We start from the raw sequence: 26019 nt of genomic DNA on the forward strand, positions 1-26019 counted from the left end.
ACTTGTGCTTCAGATCCTCCACCAACTTCGTGGCTCTTCTCTGGAATCTCTCCAGCCCCTCAATGTCCTTCCTGAACTGAGAGGTCCTTCCAACAGTTTGTATGTCTATGGGAGAGGGGCAGCGGCCGCTGGGGCGCTGCGTGTGGAGTTCTCGGGGCGAGCCCCCGAGGCGGCGGGCGAGGGTTCCCGGGCCGGGCGGCCACGCCCGTCCGCTCCCGGCCCCGAGCGCCGCGGGGCTCCCGGGCAGCGCGCCCGGCGGCCGCCCCGGCGGCCAGAGCCGCCCCCGCTGAGGCGGGAGGGCCGGGCCGGGCCTGGCGGGGCGGGCCGGGGCGGGCCGGGGCGGCCATGGAGGGCCATAAAGGGCGGTCGCGGGCCGGAGCGGAGCTGGCGCGGTTGCTCGGGGTGAGCGGCGAGGCCGAGGTGAGCGGCGGGGCCGGGGCTCCTTTCCCCTCTCCGGGGCTGAGCTGGCGGGGCGGGCGGGCTCTCCTGGGAGCAGCGCTTCTGTCAGGGCCGTGGGTGTGGGAGGCGGCGGAACGCGGGTTCCCTGCTCGCTGAGGGGGCGATGATCGTCCCGCGAAGGGAGCCGGACCGCACGCCCGCAGCGCCGCTGGGCTCCACGGGGACGGGGCTGTGGAGCTCTTTGGGTGTTGTGTCAAATTATATGTCTTATGGGAGAAAGTTGCCGCTGCAGGGTAGCGCACCTCTTCGTGACCGAGGTGAAGGTGTGTAGTCCTCGCTCTTTTTTGCTTCTGATTTGAGTATTGCTTACAACGCTCTTTACACTCGGTATTAAAGATAGGTAGTGTCTCCTGCCTCCGTAGTGGTTTTCTTCCCGAGGAGCGAGCAACTTCAGGTGTCCGATCTTGTGAAGGGAATGGCTGCCAGTGAAACAAGAGGCATTTGAGCTGTTAGCATCCCAAAGAACACTGGAGTCGCTAGGAGTCTGTTGTCATTAACATAAACCTTGCCGAGTAGGCAAACACAAGTGATTTGGAGGTGGGAGGCTTTGGAGGTTGACAGCCTGAGAATTAAGCTCTCCACTGAACTGGAAATTAAATACTCTGTCTTCCTCCCCCCAAGGGCAGCAACGTGCATTACTCTCCTAGGTGAGGGTCACCAAGCAGAACCAAGTGTGTGTGGTGGGGTTGGAAGCACTGGTCCAAGTCCTTTCTTGTCACTGGGTGAGTGAGCTGTGTGTGTTGTCTTGGCTGCAAGAGAGGGCTGCAAATGGGAAGGAGGAGAGGGATTAGTCTCAGAGATAGTAGCTGAAAGCACTTGCAGCTTCAGTTAGAAGTCACAGGTAAACTTCTGTGTTCTTTAGTGATCTGAAGGATTTAATGGAAGTACAGTGAGTTTACAAAGGAAGTATACTTTAATGTGCTTTAACTGCCTGAGAGCAGCTGCTGGCAGGCTTGATGCTTTTGTGTTTATGCTGTGTTGGAGCATTAAGGATTGAGCTTGAAGAACCTCTTGATTTGTCCTAGATTGATCATCTTGCAAACCACAGGTTTGTTTCATGCCTGCTGGTGCTGATGTGATCCATGGCAGCACAGTTTGTAATGCAGCAGCTCATGCTCAAGAAGAGAAGCTACTTCCCCAGACACATTTTAACCTCACTGTGTACTTGCTCTAGGATTTGGCTCTCTTCATCCGAAGAGGTGGCAGGTCAAAAAGCTGCTCAAAACCAAAAAGCTGGAAAAGAAGAGGTCTGAGATGGCAATAGTTGTTCTTTGAAACTTGCTTAAAAATGTTCCATGCACTGTGCTGTTGCATGCTAGGAAACTATAGGGTTTGTTTTTTTCATTCTTGGTAGGCAAGAGTTAATTTGCTTAAGCTTGACTAGGCAGGTGCAGTCTTCAGGAGCACTTGGGGCAGAAGAAGATGAGTCCTCAATTAGTCTGTAGCTGTCAGGAAGCACCTGGCTACACAGAAACCTGGAACACTTAAAAAAAGAAAAGGGTATTAACATCAGTTTGAGTTGTATGACTGTAGAACATCTGTAAGTATCTACATGCTACAAAAGACAATTGACTAAAGAAGTCTTGTCACAGCTAATCAGATCATTCTCTTGTGCTTAAAATGTTCAGACGAGGCAGTGACCAAGTCTGGTTAGTGAGATTCTGGGTGTTAAAAGTGTAACATGAACTTGATATGGATCATCTGAATTTATCCCAGATCTTACAAGCTTGTTTGCCCTTCACAAATGAGCAGAACTTGGGGTAAGGATGAATATTTCCAGAGAGGTAATTTGGTTAGGCAGTGTCTCTGAAGACGGGTAAAGAGTTGCTCACAAAGACTGTAGTGCCCATTGAATGCTGTTACCTGACTTTGCAGCTGAAATTTTGTCCAGGATGTTGAAGAACTACAGCTTTTTGCAGGAGCAAGATGTACTTGGCCTTTATCCTGTGAGTGATAGATGCTGGATCATTCAGAAAGGAAAGAGTTCTATGAAAATGAAGAAATCTTGTATCTCTGGCATATTTTAAGAACTATCAGTGGGCTGGATGTCTAAGCCCTGAAACTAACACCTGAGGGTCTTCTATGGTTGTGTTAGTTGGAGACAGCAGTTTGAGCTTTATTTGCATCATGAAACAACTTCAAAGCCTAACTTTCAGAAGTGCTTTGCAGCTCATCTCACTTCTGCTGGTGCTGCTGATGACTTTAGCCTTAGATAAACCTTGTGCCATCTTTGGTAATTTCCATTTGACACAAACTACTTTCCTGAAGTAACTCTACCTCACCAAAAAAAACCAACAAAACAATGACAGCTAATATTTTTTTCCTATACCATTAGAAAAGCTGTGTCTCATTTCAGGTGAAAGGATTGCTGGTAATCATTAATACATAGAATTACTTCTTTCTAGTTTATGTCTTTGTGAATGGACAGAAGAACAGAGCCTAGGGATAAATCTAGGAAGCACAAACAGCAGCTCTGACTTGTCTTTTTCTTTTTATACTCTACCTCCATACAGTTTCTTTGGAGAAGAGAAGCCCTGAGATGGCAGGCAAAGGAAGTAGCAGAGCAGACTCCATGTCCTGCAGTGTACTGAACTGGGAGCAGGTCAGCCGTCTGCACGAGGTTCTGACAGAGGTGGTTCCCATCCACGGGCGTGGGAACTTCCCGACACTGAAGATAACTCTGAAGGACATTGTCCAGACGGTTCGGGGCCGGCTGAGCGAAGCGGGCATTGTGGTCCACGATGTCCGGCTGAATGGTTCTGCAGCTGGTCACGTCCTGGTCAAGGATAATGGGCTGGGATGCAAAGACCTGGATCTCATTTTCCAAGTTTCTCTTCTAAGTGAGGCAGAGTTTCAGTTAGTTCGAGACGTGGTCTTGCGATCTCTCTTGAATTTCCTGCCGGAAGGAGTCAGCAAGCTGAAAATCAGTCCCGTAACACTGAAGGAAGCCTATATCCAGAAGCTGGTCAAAGTGTACACGGAGACTGACCGTTGGAGCTTGATATCGCTTTCCAACAAGCATGGCAAAAATGTGGAGCTTAAGTTTGTAGACTGCATACGGCGGCAGTTTGAGTTCAGTGTGGACTCGTTCCAGATCATTCTGGACTCTCTGCTCTTCTACTATGACTACTCAGAAACGCCCATGTCAGAGCACTTCCATCCAACTGTGATCGGGGAGAGCATGTACGGAGACTTTGAAGCAGCTTTTGATCACCTCCAGAACAAGCTGATAGCTACCAAAAACCCTGAAGAGATCCGAGGTGGGGGGCTACTGAAGTACAGTAACCTCTTAGTACGAGACTTCAGGCCCATGGATAAGGACAAGATCAAAACTTTGGAGCGCTACATGTGCTCCCGATTCTTCATAGACTTCCCAGACATCCTGGATCAGCAGCGCAAGCTGGAGACCTACCTCCAGAACCACTTCTCCAAAGAAGAGAGGAGCAAGTATGACTACCTCATGATCCTGCGCAGGGTGGTGAACGAGAGCACCGTCTGCCTCATGGGACACGAGCGAAGGCAGACTCTCAATTTGATTTCTCTGCTGGCGCTCAAGGTGCTGGCAGAACAGAACGTCATCCCTAACGCCACTAATGTAACCTGTTACTACCAGCCAGCACCTTATGTCAGTGATGCAAACTTCAGCAATTACTACCTTGCAAGTGCCCCTGTGCTGTACAGCCAGTCCTACCCCACTTGGTTGCCTTGCAATTGATCGCTTCCCTCCAGTGCTCCGGGGTGGAGGCTACTGAAAGCCAGGAAGCTGAGTGTAAATATAGACAAGTAATAACTGTCAGCTGGATGTTCTCTAATGGAAATGTGACTGTATCAGACTGTCCATTCCCTGGTGTGCAGCAGGATTATGCAGCCAGGTGACCTGCTATGAACCTTTAAGTGCATCTCTACAAATGCCAAAAAGCCTTATTACCTCTTCGTTGGGAGAAGAGAACCAGCAGCCAAACGTTTAAGAGGACCAGTTAAGAAACTTTGTACTAGTTCTGGATGGGGCTGTTAATGTGTGATTGAAGTGGAGTATTCAGTAAACTGGGTTGGTTAATTGACTGTAAAATGCCTTAAGCAAAAGCTGCTCCTGGAGCAGCAGCAGAACTTTGCTTTCTATTCCCTAACCTCATTACTCTTCCTCAGTCCAAGTTGTGGCGGAATTCCTCTTGAACTAATTGTGCCAAGACTGGGCTCATGTTATGCTTGGGTCTCTTTTACTTTGTGTCTGTGTAGAGCTGGTATGGATACTGTCTGTCTTGTAGAGGACATAAATGTTATTTCTCGTAGTGCCTATGGATATGTGGTCCTGCCTTGAGTTCAAGATTAATTTCTTGGAAGTTGAGGATAGTTTAGTAAGTCTATTCACAAAGCATAAGCTGGTTAAAATTTTCTTGACGACAAAAACTTGGAAAGTGGCATTTCTAAAAGCATACCAAAACACAGTCTAAAACTTGGTAATGTGAAAAGCCCTTGAAATGAGGAATTGAAGCTTTAAATAGAATTGGAGCCACAGTTTGAACACTTAACTTGGAAAAATATTCTTGAGTCCAGCATGAAGCTAAAGCCTTTCTGACTGTCTTTCAAAACAATTTTGGCACAGTTGGGAAGTAGCACAGCTCTTACTTGGGGGTTTGACCGAATTTTCTTCCTCACAGGTCCACAGAAAAACCAACAAAAACCCTAAACAAAAATCCCAAGCCACTGTAAATTGCAGGATTATGTGCACTCCTGCCACAGTACTGAGATTCTGGAAGCGCCTCCTAAAATGAATTTCTTACTGTACAACTTCAGGCAGGTCCTGAAGGTTTGCCTTTCTGTCACCACTGAAGGGTTGAGCTTACTGGGTTATCACTATCACCTGGTCACTGCATGAGACAGCATTTTGAGTGGTTAGGGTAAAATTCTTCCTTTTTACTGCTCTTAACCCTCACTTGAAGAGGTGTACAAGCCCTAAGCAGAGCTCTCCTTCTCTCTCTTCTCTCAGAGAAGCTGTATGAGTTGAAAGTCTGGGCCTGAGTTCAGAATAGTCTCTGGAAGAGTATGCAGTCCCTTGGAAGTACAAGGGGCTGAACTTGCTGCTTTGAGACTCGTGGGCTTTATAAGGAAGGTTGAAAATTCGTCATTTATATAGTGGTGTTATTAACCAGATGATTTTCACTGAATTACAATAGTAAAATACATATAGCAATGATCTGGAGTTCCTGTTGTTTAACCAGAGATGTAGACTAGAAAGGCAAATCTTAGAGCTATTTATTATGTGCTGGTGCAATGTTCAAGAATGCTTGTTCACTGAATCTTTTTTATTCTTTCTATAACTATTTATTGCTTTTTCTGCAAGCTTGTAAGACCAAAGTGCCTGATCCAACAAATGATTAAGGCTTAGAAGGTAAAGCAGAAAGCAGGTGGAACACCAATATTTGGTTGCTATTCAAGGTGGAAAAAAGCAGCAGTGCTGTGCTTAAATGACAGTAAAAGTTGCCTGCTCCTCATAAGACCAACAAGTCCTTTCCACTTTTCATAACTGCTTCATAAAGACTTTCTCAACAGAGCAGTGAGGCTACTTCTCTCTTCAGACTTCATTTAGTGTAGGAAGGCAGGGAGAGATGCAATTTACAAAGTGGACTGTATGTAGCCAAGCAGGCTTTAGCTTAATTTCCTGAACAGTTTTGATAGTAACATCGGCAGCAAAAACACAAATAATTTGGTGGATTATATTGTGGGTTTTTTTCATTAAAGGCTTCCTGATTAGTCGGCCAGAGGAGCTAAAGTTGAAAGCAAACCCAGCCTTTTTCATTAACTGTGGCTTGGACTTGGTGTGGTTTACAGACAAGACATCTGTCATCCAAGACTTTGACTTTTTTAAAACTAACATGATGCCAGTGTTGTCGCATGTGTTAAACTTAGTGCAAGATCACTGCTGGAATGCTATCCTAGGCAAGAATAACTCCTGCATGCAAAGCAATACTTGGCCTAGTATAGAGTGTCACTAGAAAGAAGACTTAAGAGTTTGTAATTGCTGTCATCTCTTGCATAGATGTGCTTGAAGCCAACCTATGCTATAGTCATTGCAGAAGTGAACCATTGCCTCGAGGGGCTTAGGTTCAGGTGTCTGCCTTCTGTGATGTCATGGCTGATCCTTAGGAACTGTTTCTGTGAAGTGGTGAGGTGCTTGGGAGGAGTCCTCACAAGCTGGAAACACAGGCTTGTTTTGTTAGTCTTTAATGCCTTGGCTGCTGAACATCAGGCCAGGTGGATCTCCTGGAAAAGGAAATGCTAGAGTAGGAAAAAAGGCTGAATTGGATTCCTAGTGAGATAGAGCTATGGGGAAGGTAAGTTTCCTGCCATAAGTATTGTGCTTTTGCTGATGTAACTTGATGCTGAGGCCTCTGAGGAAGCTGCACGTTGAATTGCTGCTCTCTGAACAGCTGAGTGCCTGGGTCTGAGCTTTGCAAGATTCTTGTGTTCCCTGTCTGGTTAAGATGCTCTGGCAGGTGGGAAATATTGATGCTTTGTAACCTGGCTCTTTGATACTAAACTCTAGAATGGTTAAATTGTATCCTGAAGCTGCACACTGCCTGCTGCATTGACCCTGGAGTGCCAGGGATTGCTGGGACGCTGCTTGTCCCATTGCCTTCAAAATAATCCTGGCTTGGCAAGTAAAGCTAGGGTACTTGGTAGCTTTTCATCACTGTGCTGCAGGCAGCCTACCCTTTTCTCTTCTGGGTTGTCCTGGCAGCTTGATGTGGGTTAGCTGGTTTGAGTTCAGGTTTATGATTCCCCCCATAGCAAGGGGTAATTTGAGAATGAGCACCAGGTAAAAGTGATGACCCTAAGCCAAGTCTAGGATGCCTGCTTGATTCAGTCACCGCTGAGCACTAATAATGCCTCTGCAAACCTGTACTAACCTCTTGTGTGCCATGTGGGGGTTAGAGAGAGACTACTGTACTTCAGACTCTTAGCTGGTACATTCCCTCTGGGCTGTGGCATTAAAACAAAGCTGCAGGAACACTCAGTGCATCATTCCTCAGGATCAAGCTTCTACTAACTGGGCTATGGTATAAAATAGCTGTTTTCTTTGTGTAGCTTGTAACCATTGCTGGACAAAGCCAGTCTGAGGTTAAGCACCTGCTGACAGTATTTAGTGCCAAGTTCCCCTTGACTTGCAGTTTATTGTTGTGACTTCCTCACTGCAAGATAGACTTTTTTATTTGATAGGCTACCAAGGAGACCTGGTAGAAGACTGTGTTTTAGTCACTTTGGAGAAATCCCTGTGCTGATCCATGGTCACTGTGACAAGTTGTAAGCTAAAGTGTAGTTTGTGCTTACTGTGCTAAAGATTTAATTATTGCTGTGTTTGTCCTCAGCTCAGTCAATCAATCACTTCGCTGGGGGTTTAAGACTACTGCTTGCTTCTGAGTAACCATTTTTTGAGAGATCCTCATGCTTTCACATTAATCACCTCCTTTACAAAGCAGTAGGTAGTATTGAAATCTAGTCCAAATACCTAAAGCTTTTTATTGAAACTTCAAGATCCGTATTTTGGACTTGAGTTCTGGAGTTAAGAAATTTGGTATGTGCCTAGGCTTTGTGGGTTCCTGATTCCTAGAATAACCACTGATGTTGGTAGTGATCTCTGCTTGTCACTAGATGAGTAGTTGGGAAAAGGCCTCTTAGAAGAGAACCTGGACAAATTGCCCCAATTCTAAACTGTCAGTGTACTACTGATGGTACTTGTTTCCTAGTCCTCTCACTCAGCTCTCAGGATTCTGTAATTGTTAGGCACAGGAATAAGAAGTAAGTTGACCACAGTCATCGGCAGCTCGGTCTAATTTGGGCATTGGGAAAGCCAAATGAATAATAAAACTTCTTGCCCTCACATCAAAGTCATACTCAATTGTTTCTTGAATACAGTTAAGTGTATTTCATAAATGATCTTTATTTTCAGTGAAGATAGATATAGAGTGGGATGTTGGTCTAGTAGAGACTTTGGGGGGGATGGTTGGAGCACTCTGGTTTTTCTCACTTAAATGTCTGGATTGGGCTTGTCTCTGAATAAAACTGCACTTCCGATTTAAATTTCAAAGGCCTTTTTTTCCTGTGTTTATCTTATTATGTTTTACTATTAAAAGAGGTCAACTCTTGGAAAACCTGTCTCATCTCTTTGGAAGAAGTTTGTTTTGTTGGTTTTTTTTTGTTTTGTGTTTTTGTTTTTGTTTTTTTTGTTGTTGTTTTTTTTTCCCCTCCCCCCTCCCTCTTCTTTTAGCTGGCAAAACAGGGAACTAGAAATATTTGAATTTGTGATGAGCCTAAATGTGAGACTAGTCACAGTAACTTTGTCTACTGTTCTGCACTGTGGTATTCATTTGTCATCCTTGGAATTTAGGGTTTGGTCCTTAATGATGCTGAAATTCTTGTGCAAATAAACTTATGCTAAACAACCCTTGCCTCAAGCTATTTTTGCATCTAAATAATGCTGACAAAGTATCTGTAGAGCTTGTTGTCCAGTGGGTGGGCAGGTGCACTTGTGAGGCTCCTAGCAGTGTGGGGTACACAGTAATGCTTGCTTTAGATGTTATTCAAGGTACATTTTTTCATATCTGCCTCAACTTATTGAAGATTAGTCAGATAAGTGAGACATGGTTAATCTTTCTCTTTCATTATAGAGACAGCTTCTAGAGAACCATTTTTTCCCTGTCTGACCATCATCTGGCCTCAACTTTAAGACATGATGAAACACAGACCTGGACCTGTTAGGTAGGGTCTGGTCTGCACTGAAGCCTGCCAGTCTGTTCTGTGACACACTCCATTTTATGTGCTACTGTGAACTTCAACTCACCACCCAAGGGGGCAAGAAACAAAGTCAGCAATTGTTCTTCAGGTTATTCACAGTTGAAAACCTTTGCTTTCACACTGTCCTAAATGCTGATGCTACTATTTACCAATGGTCAGTGGGAGCTGAGCAGATCAAAGCTAAGTACAAGCTAGGATTGTGTGGCAGTCCACTTGCTGCTTCTGCTCTAGAATAAAGAATAAATGCTCTTAAAAATTGTGCCTACTTCTAATTCTCTCCAGAGCTCCAAACTCTAGCCTCAGTTAAGTATTGCTGGAGAAATTCCAGTCTCCAGGACCTTCTAACACCTGCAGTGGAAACTTCTGTGGAATTTAGAGGTGGTGTGATCCCATGGAAGCAATCATGAGCCTTGTGTAGTCCCTTTTCCAGATCTAATTGCTTCCCTATGAACTTAAACAGAGAACTGATAATGCAGCTGGGCAACACAAGCCATCTGCTTGTCACCTGAAACTCTCCTACCTTAACTCCTGTTTGTCACATCATGAAAGCTTCTGAGTTATTTTGGGTACCACCCTTATGTTTCTAGAATACCAAGCTCAGCTTCTCAGAGTCAGATAGTGAAACAACAAAACAGGTGCCAGAGTACTCTGTATGTTCCATATAGAGCTTATATAATGGTAAACATTGAGAGGAAATAAAGAATGATGGTTTTGCTCTATTGCAGTTGTATTGCTAGTGAAAATAAATACCTTGTTCTGGTGTATCTGTTAGAACTCTGCCTTCTCCATGCTGTGAAAGGTGAGCTCAGTGTTGTCATGGGCTGTGAGGCATTAGACATATGGTATTCTGTATTATTGCCATTATTCTGTCAGGGGTACTTATTTTCTCTTTCCTTCTCTGATGGAATAATTAGTATTTTTGACATCAGAGTATTCAAAGTGCCCTTACAGAGACAGAATAATTGGTCCTATGAGAGAAAAAAATCTGTTCATTCCTGCATATTTAACATTGCTTATTACATATTAATGTATTTAGTTCATCAATACATTGAGTACCTGCAGTTGCCATTTTCAGGAGTAAAATAACATTTTTATTTATCCAGCACATATCACTTGGATATAGGTACAAAGATAGCAGTCATGTTCTGCTGCAGTAGCAGTGCTGAGATTGTTTTGCTTCATCTCAATGAATTCCATATCCTATAGGCAAGACTGCCCAACCAAAGGAGTATTTAGCCTGCCAAACCTTAGTGATTTTCCTCCTAGGAAAGGGTTGAGTCATTGTGCTGGAAAAAGTGAGTCGTGACAAAAACTGTGCAAAGCAGCTGTGAGAGCCTAAGCTGGTAGTTTGTGTGTACATTAAGGTATCCTATACATTTGTTAGTGTTAACCCATTGACCGTTGGCCAAGTGGTTTAATTAACCAGCAGGAACGAGCTGCCTGGGCTGTGCTGCAAAATGCTGGGCTGTTTTTTTGACTGGTAAGTAGATTAGAGGACAATCCATGTCACCCCACTGCTTGCAGAATGGAGTAGTGCAAACTGTGGGAGAAGTCTGGCCAAGACACAGGATGGACTGGTCTAGTCTGTTCCAATAACCTTTTGTCACTGAGAAACCTCTGTAGAAGCTCCTGCATACTTCAGGAGACTCCCAAGGCTTGATTGCACTTCAAGCAAAGGGAAAAATGTCCCCTCTTGAAAGAGAAGGGTTGAAGTGTGAGAATTCTAATTTAGTCACTGTCCCCATGCAGCAAGGCAAATCTGAGTGTGCCAGGTATGTGCAATGTGAATTGCACCTACAGACTGGTGCCTTTGTGGGTGCCCTTCTTGCTTCAGAACTGACTGTCCACCTGCAACAATTCCCTTCCCTGCCCCCTCTCCATTGCTTATCTGAAAAAGTTACTCTGAAAGCTATATCTGAATGTTCCCCCCTGAAAGTTAGTGCCCTAAGCTTGCCCTAAAGATAGTGGCAATTCATTCTGAGCTGGGAGAACCTGTTCTAATATTTGATTGTGGTCATTACTGAGAACTTCAATTGCATTTTCACATTGAGCTTTGAAGTTCATCTTCAGCCTGTGGGTTGCTGCATCCTTATCAACCAGGCTGAGAAGTCCCAGACAGTCTCCTGCTATCCACTAATCTCTTCAGTTCTTGGATGAACTGCAGGAAATGGGCGCTTGAAGCTTTATGTTGTATACATTGGAGTCAGAAGCTGGAAATATTTTCTTCTGTAACTTCATTGTTCCTGTTTCTCATGGCCCTGCACCAGTTGTTAGCCCAAAAAATGGTGCTCAGATTGCTTCTCAACCTCTTGGTGTTTGTGTCTACAACCTCTACCTGCCATTTTTACCACAGCATTATGGTGTGCCAGGTGCTTGTGCCAGGTCAGTTATCCACAGTGATTTCAAATTCCATCTGCTGCTTTCTGAGGCAGCCTCTGCCATCTGCTGTCAACAACATCTGTGCTCCTGGTTTCCAGATGTAGCACTTTGTACTTGGGAGTATTAGAAAAACATTTTGTCTGAATTCTATGGGCAAATTCTCACAAAGTGGATGGACAGAGTAACTCGTCTTCATTGTTTCCTACCATGCTGTCTTCAGTGTTGTGTGGTTCTCACAGTTTTGCATTGTTCTTGCACACTGAAGGGTACATGACATGGTTGTGGGCACTTTGAAAGCTGCAGGTGGTTTAAAACCAGTGTCAGCACAAAGTACCAGCACAGAGGTACTGGACACAGGTTATTTTGGGAGTTTTTATTTGTTCTACAAATACAGAGTAGAGACCGCAAAGAAACCTCATATTGTCAGTGTTTAACAGCAACTCCTCAGTCCTTTCCTTGTGCACCCCCACATCTAAAACTCTGCAGTTACAAGTGTCCTTGGGGCTTTCAATCTAATTACTGATTTTACTTACTGTTAATAGGAATAGATGAGTAGTCGAAGGGTCTTTGGTTTGGCACAGCTGAAGTGAAGAGCTCCATGTTTCTGCTCTTGCCATCACATCTGTAACTCATCACAGTCATCTGCCTGCCTTGCTGCTCGTGTGGGGCTCCCCAAATGTTGCACAGCCCTGACTAATTGCCAGGACTGATGTAAATCTCTTAACCCCCATGAGTTCCCTTCCACTTTGTCCTCCTGGGCAGCTTTTCTTAAGGCTGGGACAAAGTAAGCTATTTTGGGGCTGAGAGCCTGCCATAGGCACAGTCCAAATTCCCTGTGACACCAGTGGGAGTTTTTCCAGCACTGTGAGGGATATGCTAACAGCCTGGCAGACCTGAGTGACATGGTCTCCTGTGTTACAGCTCTCCTGTTGCCCAGCTGTACTGGGCTGTGCTTCTCCAGCCCTGTTTGATCAGTGGGAGCAACAAGTGCAGATGGAGCTCAGCCTCCGGCATCAAATTCATGGAGTTACTCCAGAGAAATTCTGCTCGCAGGAAAAAATACCCCCAGCATCTGCTTTGGAGCAGAGGAAAATTTGAATGTGGAGTAATGTTCCAGCTAAAGATGTGCATGCCTCAAATTGGTGGTTAGCCTCCCTCCTTGCAGAACTTCTCTGGTAGAAGGAGGACTCTTATTTAATACTGTTTCCCAGACCACGGGCTCTGAAGAGAGGAAAAAGCACATTTTACATCTGGTGACAGAGAGACCTGCTGGCCGGGCCAGGAGTGGATGTTTTGGAAGCCCTGCCTGTTGATGGGGTGGGGAGGGAAAGGGAGGCTGGATGGTATTGGGACATTTCAGAAATCAAATAGAAGGATTCAGGTTTTTTAAAAACCTACACAGATGAACCAGGAAACTGACAGAGAGGTGTTCCATCTTCTTACAAGCTGGTCTGACTTCAAAGTGCAGCAGCATGCCAGCAGAACTTGCAGTGGGGCTGTGCTATGCCCATGGTTAGGATGCTCTACAAATATAATTTGCACCTGTTTGCAATACTCAATTGCAACATAAACTGTGCTCTTCTGTTATTATGGGCAACACGTGACTCTCCTCAGCACTTCTGGTGTGAACTGTGGCCTTCAGAATGCTCAGCCAGATTTTTGTTGACTAGTTAGAAATAAAAGATTTCTGCATGGGTATAATTGCAACTGCAGTTAGGAATTTCAGTTGACCAGGACTTGAATTTTTTGTTTTAATTGAAGTACCAGGTGAGAACATTTAGTTCTTTAAAAATGGAAATTTCTTTCATGAATTAGAGTTCATTTACTAGCAATGACTTACTTGACTGTAAGTGTCTTGCTGTTAAACTGCTTGTGAAGTTATGACCTTTAAGTCTAAAACAGCAGCTTTTACTTTGAAAAATGTTTGCTAGTGTTTGCTGCCTGTTTGCTGGTTTTACTTACTGCTAATAAAGAATAGATGAATAATGAAAGGGTCTCTAGATCACGTCAGGGATCATTTGACTGATTTGCAGTATTATAATATCAGATCATCATCAGAGAGTTTCTGTTCACTACAGCCAAAAGGTCCAGATCCCAGACCTCATGGAAAAGTGCTGTTACAATGCACTATAGTGGTCTAGACTTGAATAAGAGAAAAACTGCAGAAAAAACAATTTAAATCTCTTGGGGGGGGGAGGAGTGTTGGCATTTGTTGTTTTTGTTTGTTTGTTTGTTTGTTTTGGTTGGGGTTTTTGTTGTTTTTTGTTTGGGTTTGGGTTGTTTTTGTTTTGTTTTGTTTTTGTTTCTTTTTATGATGACTGTTCTTCAGGCTGTTGCAGGCATGCCTGATAGATTGCAAGCCATGTTTAATTTGTGAGAGCGCCCATCTCAGAGGAGGAGGTTCATTTCTATACACATTGCATTGTAATACATCACAAATAGGCTGCAGTGTAATAGCACTGGCTCCTGGCACTGCTTGAAACAGTCTGACAGCCTGAGTGGCTGAATTTTACATCCATTGAAATGACACTACTTTTAAAAATTGTATCAAAGGACTGAGAAACTGCAGAAAGGTGTTTAATGGTCATGTGGCCAGAGCTGTCTGAAAGGCAGTGGTGCCCACAGTGTATCTTGAGGAAAGGATTTCTGTGCATGGGGCATTTTAGAGAGGGTCTGGGGTGCTGCGGAGCACTGAGCAGCAGCACAGGGGTCTTCAGTGCCCTGCAGTCACTACGTAATGATGTGAAGTAAGTGTCAATTAAACCTCATCTCTAAATGACATGAATTAAGTGGCAAGTTAAACCTTGCCCCCACATTCAATCAGGCTCCATAGAAACCTAGCATACTTTTTTAATTTTTCCTGTGGTTTAATTTCCTTTTTATTTCCGTAGCAATGGATTCTTGAGAATCCAGACATGCCAGAGTGCTGGCAGTTTACCTAGACTTTAACCAAATCTTTATTCTCACAGTATTGAGTGAACAGAGAACACAAGCACTGAGTAAACAAGGTGTAACTGCTCTATAAGTGTTGGAAACAAATATTTAAAGAGTGAGTTTTAATGGATAGAGGACCCTTATTACTGATTTTATTTTTGTTAGGCACTTATTATATCTTTAAAGAGATAAAATCTTATTTTCATTAAATAGTTGCCATTTTCATTTTTCTTCAGGTAGGTGCTGGTCGTAGCCTGGCTCCCAGATATCACATGGAGATTCCTGTCACAGGTGATAAGAACAGCAAAATGTAGGTATGACTGTTATTCAGGCTAATGTTTTACTTCTTATGCTCCAAAGTGAAGATAATTTAAAAAAGAAAAACCTCTTGAAATATTGCACAGACTCACAACAATATTTTTCTTTCACAAAAGAGTATTTATATAAATTCTTTTCTTTAAAAAGATGCATTGAAGTGAGCCTAGGGGTTTATTTTGGCTGAGGGTTCCTGACTTACAGCCACCTAAAATAATCTGCATTGGCATTTCACAGAGTGTTGTGTCCTGTGCCGGGGGTTCCTGTGAGGCGAGGCAGCCCCTGGTGTCAGTGCCTGGCTGCAAAACCTGTCTGGAGTTTTTCTGCTCCTTGGTACTTTGGCTTCGGGTTATCTGGGACCTGAACTCAGCCTCTGGTTAACCCTTACAGCATTTCTTCTTATCCCAAACTGCTAGAAATATGACAGAAATACCAGGAATTTTCTTTCAAGCCCAGTGGAGACGTGTCACCCTTTCTTGAGGCTCTGTGATAACGACGTGGGTCCGTTCTTGCAGGCTGCTCTCCTCTCTGTCAGGCTGGGTGTTAGCGATTCTTTCAGCCAAAGGTCTGCAGGGGTCAGGGTGGAGACTCTCCTGCAGGGATAAGGAGCCTTTGCATCTTCTCATGTGAAGCTGAGTGACCCACTTGTCCTAGCTTTTGTTTTCTCCATGTCTGAATGTGGCAGGAAGTACTGCTGCCATGGCAGGAGCAGAGGTTCAGGGGAAAAGTCCGGTTCAGAGGCCAGAGCTCTATCACAGAACAATTCACATCTTTAAAGCACATTCAGTCCATGCTCTTAACCATTTTTCTCCCGTTATCTTTGGTTGGGTAAAGTTACTGTCAGCCCCACAAACTCCAAGGACTTCCTCCTTTCCAAATGAAAATTACTCCAAACCATTCAGGAGCCAGAATTAGAAAACCAGTCAGTTCAGAGTCTGTGCTGATGACCACACACCTGAGACTGGTTCAGCCAGGAGGCATTCACGGGTCTGGAAGGTGGTTTTGGAGTATCCAAATGAGAACCTTTAGGATATGAAACAGTATTCCTGCCAATGGTTTGGTATATTGTTGTAAGTCTCTAAAAGCCTAATATCTCAACAGGAGGAAATTCTGAGGAAGACAGATAGGAAAAAAAAACGAACAACAACTTTGTGGGGAAAAAATACATTTTCAAATGGGAAAAGTTCTCTAGGAGAACTATGTAAGATAGACAAAGAGCTGTGTCTATGATAGCTTCAGCTAAAAGCCACTGTAATGAGCTCAATGAGACTGGAGGATGATGATATCCCTGAACTTCTAGGGAGTGGAGAGAGACATGCATCAAACTCATTTTCCAATGTTAAATTCCAGTTTAGATTTTTTTTTTTTTTTTTGCCTTGTTGTTGGCTGTTTGGGTTTTTCCCTAAGCTGTCACCCAGCTTCGCCTGGGCAGCAGACACGTCGCTGTGGCCCTGGAGCCCCGCGGAGCAGCGCGGAGCGCTCAGCACCGCGGACAGCGCCCGGAGCTGCCCGGCGCTCGGCTCTCGGAGGGGACAGCCCGGGACACCGGCAGGGACCCCGGAGGCTGCCGCGGTCACACGGGCGGGTCTGGGAGGTGTTTGTGTGTGTAGGATGTTTGGGTGTTGCACACAATCTTTAATTAAGAGAGCTTGTTAACTTTTTTAGGAACTCCCCCATTTGATGGAGAAATCTCCAAAAAAATGAGGCAAAGATGCTGCAGGGTAGTTAAGCGGCAAGGAGATGGGGACGGACGTTCCGTGTGATCCCGGTCTGAATGGAAGACTCTAGAGGGAGAGCCTGTTTTCCAGGAGCTATTCCTACCAGTCTTTCAGTAGTCAGCCTCTTTCTTCAGCTCCAGATGGAGCCTCATGTCCAATCTTCTCAGGGCTTTCCTTGTACCTGTCACCTGTACAAATACTGTGCATCCAGCTACTCAGTGATCCTTGTGCCTTCTTACCAACTCAGGATATTCCATGATGCTCACAGCTATGGCAGATGTGTAGCAGTTCCATAGCCACAGATCGTTAATTCTGTTTTATGTAATCCTTTCACTCTGAGGGTCTCATAAGGACCAATTCATTTGCCTTTCAGCACAAGAGGAGAAACTATTTTAAACTGAGTTTTATTTGACAGAGACCTGGAAAGAGAAGGAAGTAGGAGAAAATGGAAATAGTCACACAGGAAATTCCCTTTTTTTTGGAACTTGCTATTCTGTGTCCATTCAGGCTCACTTCTACACTTCCCACGAAGCAGTTTTTCTTGCAGCATTGGCTCACAAGGGTTTCTTTGCCTCTTCCTGAAAAAGCACAGACATGCAGTCTCCAGACAAATCCTCTTTAGCAGACAGCTGCACAGAAGAGATGATTCAAGTCTAGGACTATAATAGAACAAATGTGAGAAGAGCTTTCCCACCTTAACTCCCACCTTACACTCAGTGGATGTTGATCAAAATCCATGAGGGACTTGTTTCCAGCCAGCTGAGAGCCCTCAAAAGGCAGCTGATGTTGAGTTTTGAATCGTTAAATTACCTGGATGTTGGTTTTGAACAGTAGATTCCCCCTTCTTCTTCTATGTTGCACTCTGAGCTCCCTGCCTTGTTTCAGGCTGTTTGCTCTGGGGCCTGAGACCACATTATGAATCTTACAGCTCAGTTTGGGCAGTATTTTAACTTGTGACTTCTAATCCCTTTGCCATGTGGTAGAAAAGAAAAGGGTAGGCCATGTTGTATGGGTTCCTCTGTAGGTATTTGCATGGAAACATCTATGTGATACCAATGTGTGAAAGAAAATATCAGGAGGAGAGTGTCTAACTAAGGAGAGGGAGGTCATGACTGGATCAGCCTGACCAGGGAAGTGCCAGTGGAAGGAAGGAGCTGGAATACACAGATGACTTATCTTGGTCTGCCTGTGAAAGCTCTGACTGGGGTGTGTGTCCTGCTGTGCTGGTGCCCCTCGTCACAGAGGACTCAGCTGCCTCCTTCCAGTGATGCCTCCCTGGCTGGGGAGAAGAAGGGTGAAGAGCTTTGGGGGTTGGCTTGAAAGCCTGAGTTGTTTTGAGTGGTCTTTGACTCCCAGGAGAATGAAAGGTCCCTCCAACAGTAGAAAAAGAGATGGAGAGGAAAAGGTGCCATGGGATGGGATTGAAGGGAAAAGGAGCCATGCTGTAGAACACTGTGACCTAGGCTGGCAGCCCTTCTCGAGTGGAAGAACCATTATCATCACCCTCAGGAATAAAAAGGTCCCCGTCCTCTCCCTCTTTAAAGGCAGACCCCCATGTCTGTGGCAGCTGTCCTGGCTTTTCCAGAGGGTGCTCTGCAGGACAAGAGCCAGTACCTGCCATTTCTGGGCACCTCTTGCCATGGGGGGGTCAAATCACAGGCCCACACCCAGCCTGGACTCTCAGCAGCTCCCCTCTGCTTTCCCTCTGGTTTCCCACCTGCACTGGGATGCTGGTGGTGCAGGAGGCCTGGGGACAGCATTTCCATCCTCCTCAGGAGCCTGTGTCCCTGTTGTGGAGGTGGGGAGCCCCAGCCAGCTGTGAATGTTCCTTGGCAGCCGTAGGGTGGCACATTGTGTACACAAGAGTGTGTGAACTCAGTCAAACTTCACAAACAAGGATAAGAGCAGAGCTGGGATGTAATCAGTGCTCAAATTTAGCAACTCAAGGTCTCCCGAGAGTGACACAAGCGAAAAAGCGAGGCAGAACAGGTGTCACAGCCCCTGTGGCTTTCACTTCCCCTTACCTTGGCTTCTCAGCAGTTGAAGCTGGTGCTGGCCTCAGGGCCAAATTTAGGCTTCAGACAGCAAAACAGCCTGTCACTGGCAGCCTTGTTGCTATGTAGGGCAGGAGCCTTACTGTGCCCTGCATGGCAGCATGTACAGTGCCATGTAAGTCCCTTGCCTCTGCCAGAGCCCTCACCTCCTCCCCATCTCCATTGCTGCCTCTGCTGCTGCTACGAAAACAGCCAAGCACGATTCCACTGGCAGTTCAGAGCAGCCTTGGAGCTGGCTTAAGAGCCAAGATTTGAGGGGCTGTACCCCTCTTCTTGGCCTCTCCGACAGGTCTGGCCACAGCTTTCACAGGGGGGAAAGGTTGGTTTGGTGAGGCATGATGTGGGCCAGGGTGGCTCCTGTCTCGCTCAGTCCCTGGAAGAAGTTGGGGGGAAGGTTGCCACGGCCCTGCAGTGTGTGTTTCTTCACCTCTCTCTGGGGACAAGGCCTACACTATGGCAAAGCGAAGCAGAGAAATTCATCCCCCTCCCAGGTGGGGTTTGGCTTTCTGAGCTGACATGGGGTTAATAGGGGGTTATGCTTGTGTTATTGCTTCTCTGAGCCCCAGGGAGCTGAAAGAGATGGGCTTCTGCTCCTGGGCTGTCCCAGACAAGGCTCTGCATGAGGAGAGCCACCTGTGGGCTTGGGCATGGCTTGGGATGAGTTACCTGTGTGTCATATGTGGCCTGAGAAATCGGAAAGGGTAAACTTCGAACCCAGGGCCAGGCTTAGAGCTCTCCTAGGGCTGGATCTAGGCAGAACCTGGCTTGTGCTCAAGTATGGACCACCAGAACATCAGCCATCCCAGGAGAAGACCCTTTCTGTTGAAGACATTTCACATGCTTGGCTTCCCTGCTGTCACAACAGCAGTGTGGGTGGCAGGTTCTATGACCATTGTGGAGGAGAGGTCAGGTTTCCTGGGGAGTTAGAGCCACAAGGAAAAGATTATGGTAAAGCCAGGACACCTGGGGGGCTGTCAGCATCCTGTGAAGTTGGATCATCCTCCCATGACCTTCTCCGTCATCTGGCTGCTTTTGACCCCGGTAAAGGTGCAGCAGGGCTTGTGGCTGGAAACAGCTGCTCTCTCAATGACCTCTTCTGACTCAAAACAGCAGCTTTGTGAGAGGACACAGCAGCTAAAATGGGATGAGGTTGGAGGGCCAGATGCAGCGTGAAAGCTTTCATAGGGTCCCAGGTGCTGGTAATGATAATAAAAGGTGAGAGAAACCTCCTGCATCCTCCTGCCCATGCACTTGGACTTTCAGCCAAATGCCTAAAGCAGGTTTTTCCTGGGTGTATGAGTGAGTGGGCCCTGTGGATACCCTCTTTCTGCAAGATGCTTTGGTCCCCATCTTCCTCCTCTTCTCCCCTCATGCCAGTAGACAGCATGGCAACTGAAGCTTCCTCTCTGCACCTGAGAAAAAGAATTTGTCCCTCTGCTTTCCTGCACTCCTACACCCCACAGAGCCACTCCTGCCCCAGCTTTTGTGCTCTGACCTGAGCACCAGTAGGTAGGTGGTGGCCATGGCTGGCATGGAGCCCATAGAAGAGGACTCTGCTCCACCTCCATCCATCCCTGTGAGTGTGGTGACCTGCAGGGTTTGACACAGGCATGTTGATCCACACTCAGGCAGCCTGGGTAAGTTGGGTGAGGGTCTCTAGGCAGAGGTGTTGTATGATGCCTTCAAACCGCCCAGCTCTTGGGGAAGCTGGGTGGTGACTTGCAAGCCAAATGCCACACACCAACAAAATCCTGTATGTGCTGCTGTTTCCCTGGCCCAGCCCATTGATGGATCAGGATCCCAGCACCAACTGAGCACCTGGCAATGGAGGGGTGCCCTACAATGAGGTCTGTGGCTCATGCAGTCCCTGCTCCTTGCATGGCTCTTTAGTGCTGCTTCCCAGCCCTGAGTTCAGTCCTATGAGTGCTCAGTGCCACCCATGGCATGAGGTGCTGTGCTCATCCCCATCCCATCCTGGGGAGCCTGGGGCTGCTGAGTGTCAGGATGGGGATGTTCCCATCCACCCTGGAGAAGCAATGTGTAGGTGAACCTGGTTACCAGCTTAGGAAGGTTCTGAGCTGTTCATAGTCCACCTCAGTAACTAATCTGAGAAATCAGTGTGTGGTCCCCAGAGGTGCTTGCTCCTTTGGGAAGGTGGAAAAGCCCAATGTGTGATCCTTACCAAAAGGTCCCTGGGATGTCAGGAGGGTTTGTGCTCCCATGTCTGAGTGACAGAGCACAAGGGATGAAATGAATAACTTGCTCCTTGGCCAACACCTGTGTTTTGCAACAGGAAAGGAGTCTTTGAAGGTAAGTCAGAGCTTTTCTTGGAGTTTGGCGGCTGTGGATGGCAGATGTGGTGCATCTGATGGAGTTTATGGTGCTGGCTGAGCCTCTTGACTGCTTCGTCCCATCTTGGGTGCCAGTACCCCAGTGTTCCTGGCTGGACCAGCACTTGGGACCCCAGGAGCTGCCCCTCATCTTTGCAGGGGAGCAGCACTGGTGCTGAGGAGCTGCTGTAACCCCGCTGCTCAGTCGCTCCCTGAGAGCTCTGCAGTGCAAAATGCCTGAGAGGCAGTGATCCCTGCGAGGCAGCAGCACGCTGGAGACACCACAGTGAGGTCAGACTAAACATCAGCTCTGCGCCAGGTTGTTGACATTTTGTCCTGCAGGAAAAGATCCTGAAAGGGCCTTGAGGAAGCAGTGAGGTGAGGCTCTGTGCCAAGACGAGACCCTTGTCCCAGCCACAGCCCTTCTGGAGAGGCCCTGGGTGGGACCTTCCAGCTGCTTGCAGTGCTCACTGCCCTGCCGTGCATCCCCAGGCTTGTGTGACTTGGGCATTTATCCCAGAAAGGGGAAAAAATCCCTGAGGTTGTGCTGCAGCTCCAGAGTCACAGCATGTTTTGGGACACTGCAGAAGCTGTGTCCCAGAGAGGCAGTGATGGCACTAACCCCTCTCCTGGGCGCTGGCATCCCGGGCTGTGCCTGCACCTCTAGGGATGGGCACCTGGCTCTGCCGGTGTCATCGGGCATCGTTCCTATGGCAGAGCCTGCTGAGGAGGCTGCTGGGGCGGGTGCTGCTGACCCCAACATTTAGGACCATCAGTTAAAGTGGGCCAAAACCAATAAAGAATGGGGTCTAGTGATCTGCTGTTTGCTGTTCCCAGGCAGGAAGGGGTTAGTCCAGTTGCAGAAGCATGGGAGACTCTGTGGTGTGGAAGAGAAACTGGGTGGTGCTTTCAGGGAAGTGTCCCTCCAGCCTCAGCCTCAACCCAAATCAACCTCATCTTTAGGCTCCCTAATCTAAGTCACCACCCTGGAAACCTGATCAAATATTCGTGCTCATTTCTACCCCTTTGCCTGATTTCCAAGGCAGAACTTTTCCCCTTTTACCACAGCAGGCAGGACTCTGATCTTCACTCCTTCTTAAACACACAGCACAGGAACCAACAAATCCATATGGCCTGACACGAGCAAGGGAGGTTCTATTATCTCTTTTAATAATCTTTAAGCTAAATACTGCAAGGCAGAATGGATAGAAAGAAAAAAGAAAAAAACCCAACCCCACAAGCCTATATCCATACATTGTGTCTGCAGATAACCTTAGAAAAGACCTTGTTAAAAACCTCCAGAAGTCCAAATCAGGTTTTTGGGGGTGCTTTTTTTGTCAAATTTTGGCTGACTCAGCTGACCGTTCTGTTGAGTTTGTGAGATGATGGTATTTGCTCTGCAGCAGATGTTCCAGGCTGCAGTGAGTGGGTTTATGAATTTTCTAAATGTGTCTTTGCTTATTCTTTATTTTTTGCCTTCAGAGATTTGCCAGGCAGGGGCTTAAGCCCTAAGGATCTACAGTTCTGTAAGCTGGTGGGCAAGCTTTTGGAAGTCTCAGCACAAATGGCTGGCATAAATTAGCCCATTTCATTCTGTCTCCATCTTGGAAACTTCTTTGCTCTTGGAAAAGTGGCATTAAACCAGAAAAGAGAGTTGAAGTTCTAGCCCATCATGTGAGAGGAAGGAGGGAGGACACTTGCTGTGTTTGGGGGATGGTTTTGGATGTTTTTTTATTTAGAAGCAGATACAAATACCTGCAACTTTGGCAGACTTGTGATTATTTTTTTTTTTAAATTTTATTATATTTAGGAAATTAGATCTTGATTGCTCTCTTTTTCCTGGAAGACTTTTGACACAATTCAAGCAAGGGGAAAAACAAGAACAACCAAGAGGCTCAAAAATATTTTAACAAACAAACAATTCAAAACATCTATGTTTTATATTGGTTCCTTTGAGTAGCTGTTTGTCTTCAGATGTCTGGCATAAAGAAGCACTTTATGTGAAAATTCAAAGAGTGGTCACTGCTTCAGCTAGCAATGGACAAGGTTTCCATCTCTGTTTATCTGACCATCTTCCTGAGGGAAACAGGAGTGAGAGAGATCTTAGGGTAAGCATATTATACAAGGAGAACTCAATTCAGGATTAAACAACAAATGTATATTTAAAAAATCTCTAAAAAAAAAAAACCCCAAAGCCATTTGTCTATTGTGGGAGTTTTATATATCAGAAAGCAAAAGCTCTACAACACCTCAAACTCACCAGAGCCACAAATTGCCTGTGACCTTTTAGAAATCACAAGAGACTGTCACCCATCCCTTGACTTTGTTCGGCTAGCAATGTTGCGAAGGGCTGACTCACTCCACAGGAAGAGCCCTTTTTCTACCTGGGGAGGACACTTCAGCTTAGCTGACATGCACTGTCTCTTGGGAAGGATTGAAATTTTCTTTGGAAAAGCTTGTGCCTGTTTCCCAGCTGAGGAGCTTTTGCAAAATATGAATGAAGCTTTAGTTGCTAAGACTTTGTGGGGAAAAAGGGAGACAGCTGCATTGCTGCTCTTCATCTTGGAAAAAAGAGGCAATTTCAATTGCATGCATTTGTGTGCAGCTGGGTTCGGGGCTGTCCCTATAATTTTATTTATAAATTTGTTTTCCAGAATAAAAAGTTAATTACTCATTATGTGGCTTGGAAAGTAGTAAGAGTAGGATGGATGGAAGTTAAATGGATGTGACCTTTTAAAAAATTGTCTGCCAGCAGGAAAGCAAGTGCTGAAGAAAAAAAAATAAGGTTTAAAAAAATGAAATATTTAAAATTAAAAAAAAAAAAAAGGAAACCCCCATTAGTAACACAGTTTGGGACATCAAATAATATCCTCAAAGTTTATTCTTTGGTTGAAGACAACCCTGTTCTTTCTGTCTCTTTTTCTGGGCAGTCACAAGATGCCCAGGACCTGTGATGTGCCTGGCCGCGCAGTTTATCTGTCCTGGGGCAATCGGCCTGCATGAACCAGAGCTGAGCCCAGGTTAAAAAACAACAGCTCTTTTGGCCTTGAGAAACAGAGCACCTCATTCCCCTGAGCCCCTCCTGCATCTTGCCAAAGGGCCTGAGAGGCTTCTGTGAGCTCTGCTCATTGTCACACTGCCTGATCCTTGGGAGAGCAGCTCCAACACTGCCCCCATGCTCCCTGCCAGTCCTCCCCATGTGAGGTTACTCCACTGTGCATATGAAAACAACTCGTATGTCCCAGTTTATTATTTCTCCTGAGCAGATGAGAGGGTTGGAGGCTGATCAGAGCAGAGGAGTCTCCTGGTGAGTTCATTCTTCAAAAGCTTGTGAGGGCTGCTTCTCGTTAGGGCTTGCTGTAGTGCCAGGAGAATGGAATAATTCTCTCTGGATTCATGTGCACGTCCCTTTCCCGCTATCCTGGAGTGACTGCAGCTGCTCTGCTCTTGGGATTTTTCAGACACAGCAACCTCTGTGCTGTTTTGACTGCATGGGGTGCTGGCAGCTGGAGATGGAGGGCTGGGAGCAGCACGAGCTGCCAGCTGTGCAGAGCAGCCACGGGCACGGCACTGACCTCCCCAGCAGTGCCGAGGTGCAGGCACGCGCTCCAGTCACGGGCTGGGATGCATCAAAGAACAACTGGAGAATCCAGGGGGCTCCTAAACAGCTTTGTTCTTCCTCACCCCAAAAACCCCAGCTGAGAGCCCCTCAAGAAGTGTCTGGAGTCAGCATGTTTGATTTAGCATTGGTGGTTTAAAACTGCAGTGAGCTGTGGGTGGGGGGGCACAGGAACTGCTCGCTGCCCCTGTCATCCTTGCTGGTGGCTCCAGGGTTGTGGTGAATTTCATCAGGCCAGCTGAGGTACATTGCAAGGCCAGCCTAAGGAAGTAGCCCTGCATCAGAAAACCTTGCTGCTGGCTACAATGTTTTCCACAGGCATAAGGACTATTTCTGGTTGTATGACTTGCTGCCACTCTGAATCAATAAAATAACTTAAATCCATCAGCAAACAGTATCAGGCCTTTCCAAACCAGGTGCTGAATAGGGGCATTTTGAGCCCCTTGAAAATGGGCCACTGGAAGATGGGGCAGGAGGGAGCAATGGGTTTTGCAGGGGGGCAGCCCCAACATCTATTTTTGGTAACTCACTTTGAAAGTTCATTGCTGATTGTAAATTAGTTCTGTGCTGTGGCTGTGATGACTGTGTAACCAGTTTTGCTGGCTAATGGTAGCAGTGATGATCACAATACACAGAGTGAGACATTTAAATGTGATGCAACAGAAGAGAATTTGCCTAACTGCACCAGTGGCTCTGAAAATGTCTAAAATGGCATCTTTATTTATGGTCATTCCATCTGCAAAAAACTCCACCGGCTCCACTATTTCCTTTGGGTCTCAGTGTGCTCTGGTGGGCAAAGCACCCATTCCACACCCCTGGGCCCTGCTGTCCTGAGTTGGCACATCAGCAGGTCCCACTGATGGCTGCTACTGCACCAGCCAGGCTGCAGAACATTTCTGCATTTTCTTCTTTGTGGTTGTGAGTTCTGAAGGTTTAATATTTTATTATTATTATTTTCTAAATTCTTGGATCAGCCCCTCAAAAATGTTTTGGTGTATGGCTGTAACAGTCCAGTTCAAAGAGATGTTCAAGTGCAAACAAAGGCACACCACAACAGGACATGGAGCATTTCCCTTCAATGCAACTACTTCATTGGGATCTGCCAAAAGAAGCTATCCCACCATTACCATAAAATATGTTTGCATTTTTCAGATGCTCCTGTCTGGTCTCATAAAGAGCAGCTCTTCTGCTTAGTGCTCTCTCCTTTATGGCTCTGGCCTTAGAAAAATTCTTGTTCAATGTTATCATTCAGACCATGACACTGACCATTAACTGGTCCCAGCTCAGTAGCCTCTTACCAGGTTCCAATTTCCTACTGACAGTGTGTGCAAGCTGCTGCATGTGTTTTTATAACAAATAAGAGAGGCTCACCTTACTGAAAAGTACTCTTCAGCACCTTTGGAAGAACCCTCTGAAGT

The 26019-nt window shown here is 46.1% G+C and overlaps 1 protein-coding gene across 2 annotated transcripts; it reads left to right on the forward strand.

Annotated features, from left to right (window-relative positions):
- Positions 1 to 399: 399 nt before the first annotated feature.
- LOC136284877 (terminal nucleotidyltransferase 5C) lies at positions 400 to 9955 on the forward strand. Of its 2 annotated transcripts, none has more exons than XM_066175344.1 (2): positions 400 to 420; positions 2973 to 9955. In XM_066175344.1, the coding sequence occupies exon 2, from the start codon at positions 2999 to 3001 to the stop codon at positions 4172 to 4174; it is 1176 nt and encodes a 391-aa protein (XP_066031441.1). In that variant the 5' UTR covers positions 400 to 420; positions 2973 to 2998; the 3' UTR covers positions 4175 to 9955. The 2 variants fall into 2 exon arrangements, with proteins under 2 accessions (XP_066031441.1, XP_066031442.1); XM_066175345.1 differs by lacking the exon at positions 400 to 420 and adding an exon at positions 1119 to 1181.
- Positions 9956 to 26019: the final 16064 nt, after the last annotated feature.

This window comes from Chamaea fasciata, unplaced genomic scaffold (assembly GCF_029207755.1).
Source record: "Chamaea fasciata isolate MVZ Bird 193981 ecotype frontalis unplaced genomic scaffold, bChaFas1.0.hap1 SCAF_2, whole genome shotgun sequence".
In the NCBI taxonomy this organism is placed as follows: domain Eukaryota; kingdom Metazoa; phylum Chordata; class Aves; order Passeriformes; family Sylviidae; genus Chamaea; species Chamaea fasciata.

Bases quoted from the DNA above. Each gene is read 5' to 3' on its own strand.
- LOC136284877 (XM_066175344.1), top strand. From the start codon at position 2,999: ATGGCAGGCAAAGGAAGTAGCAGAGCAGACTCCATGTCCTGCAGTGTA.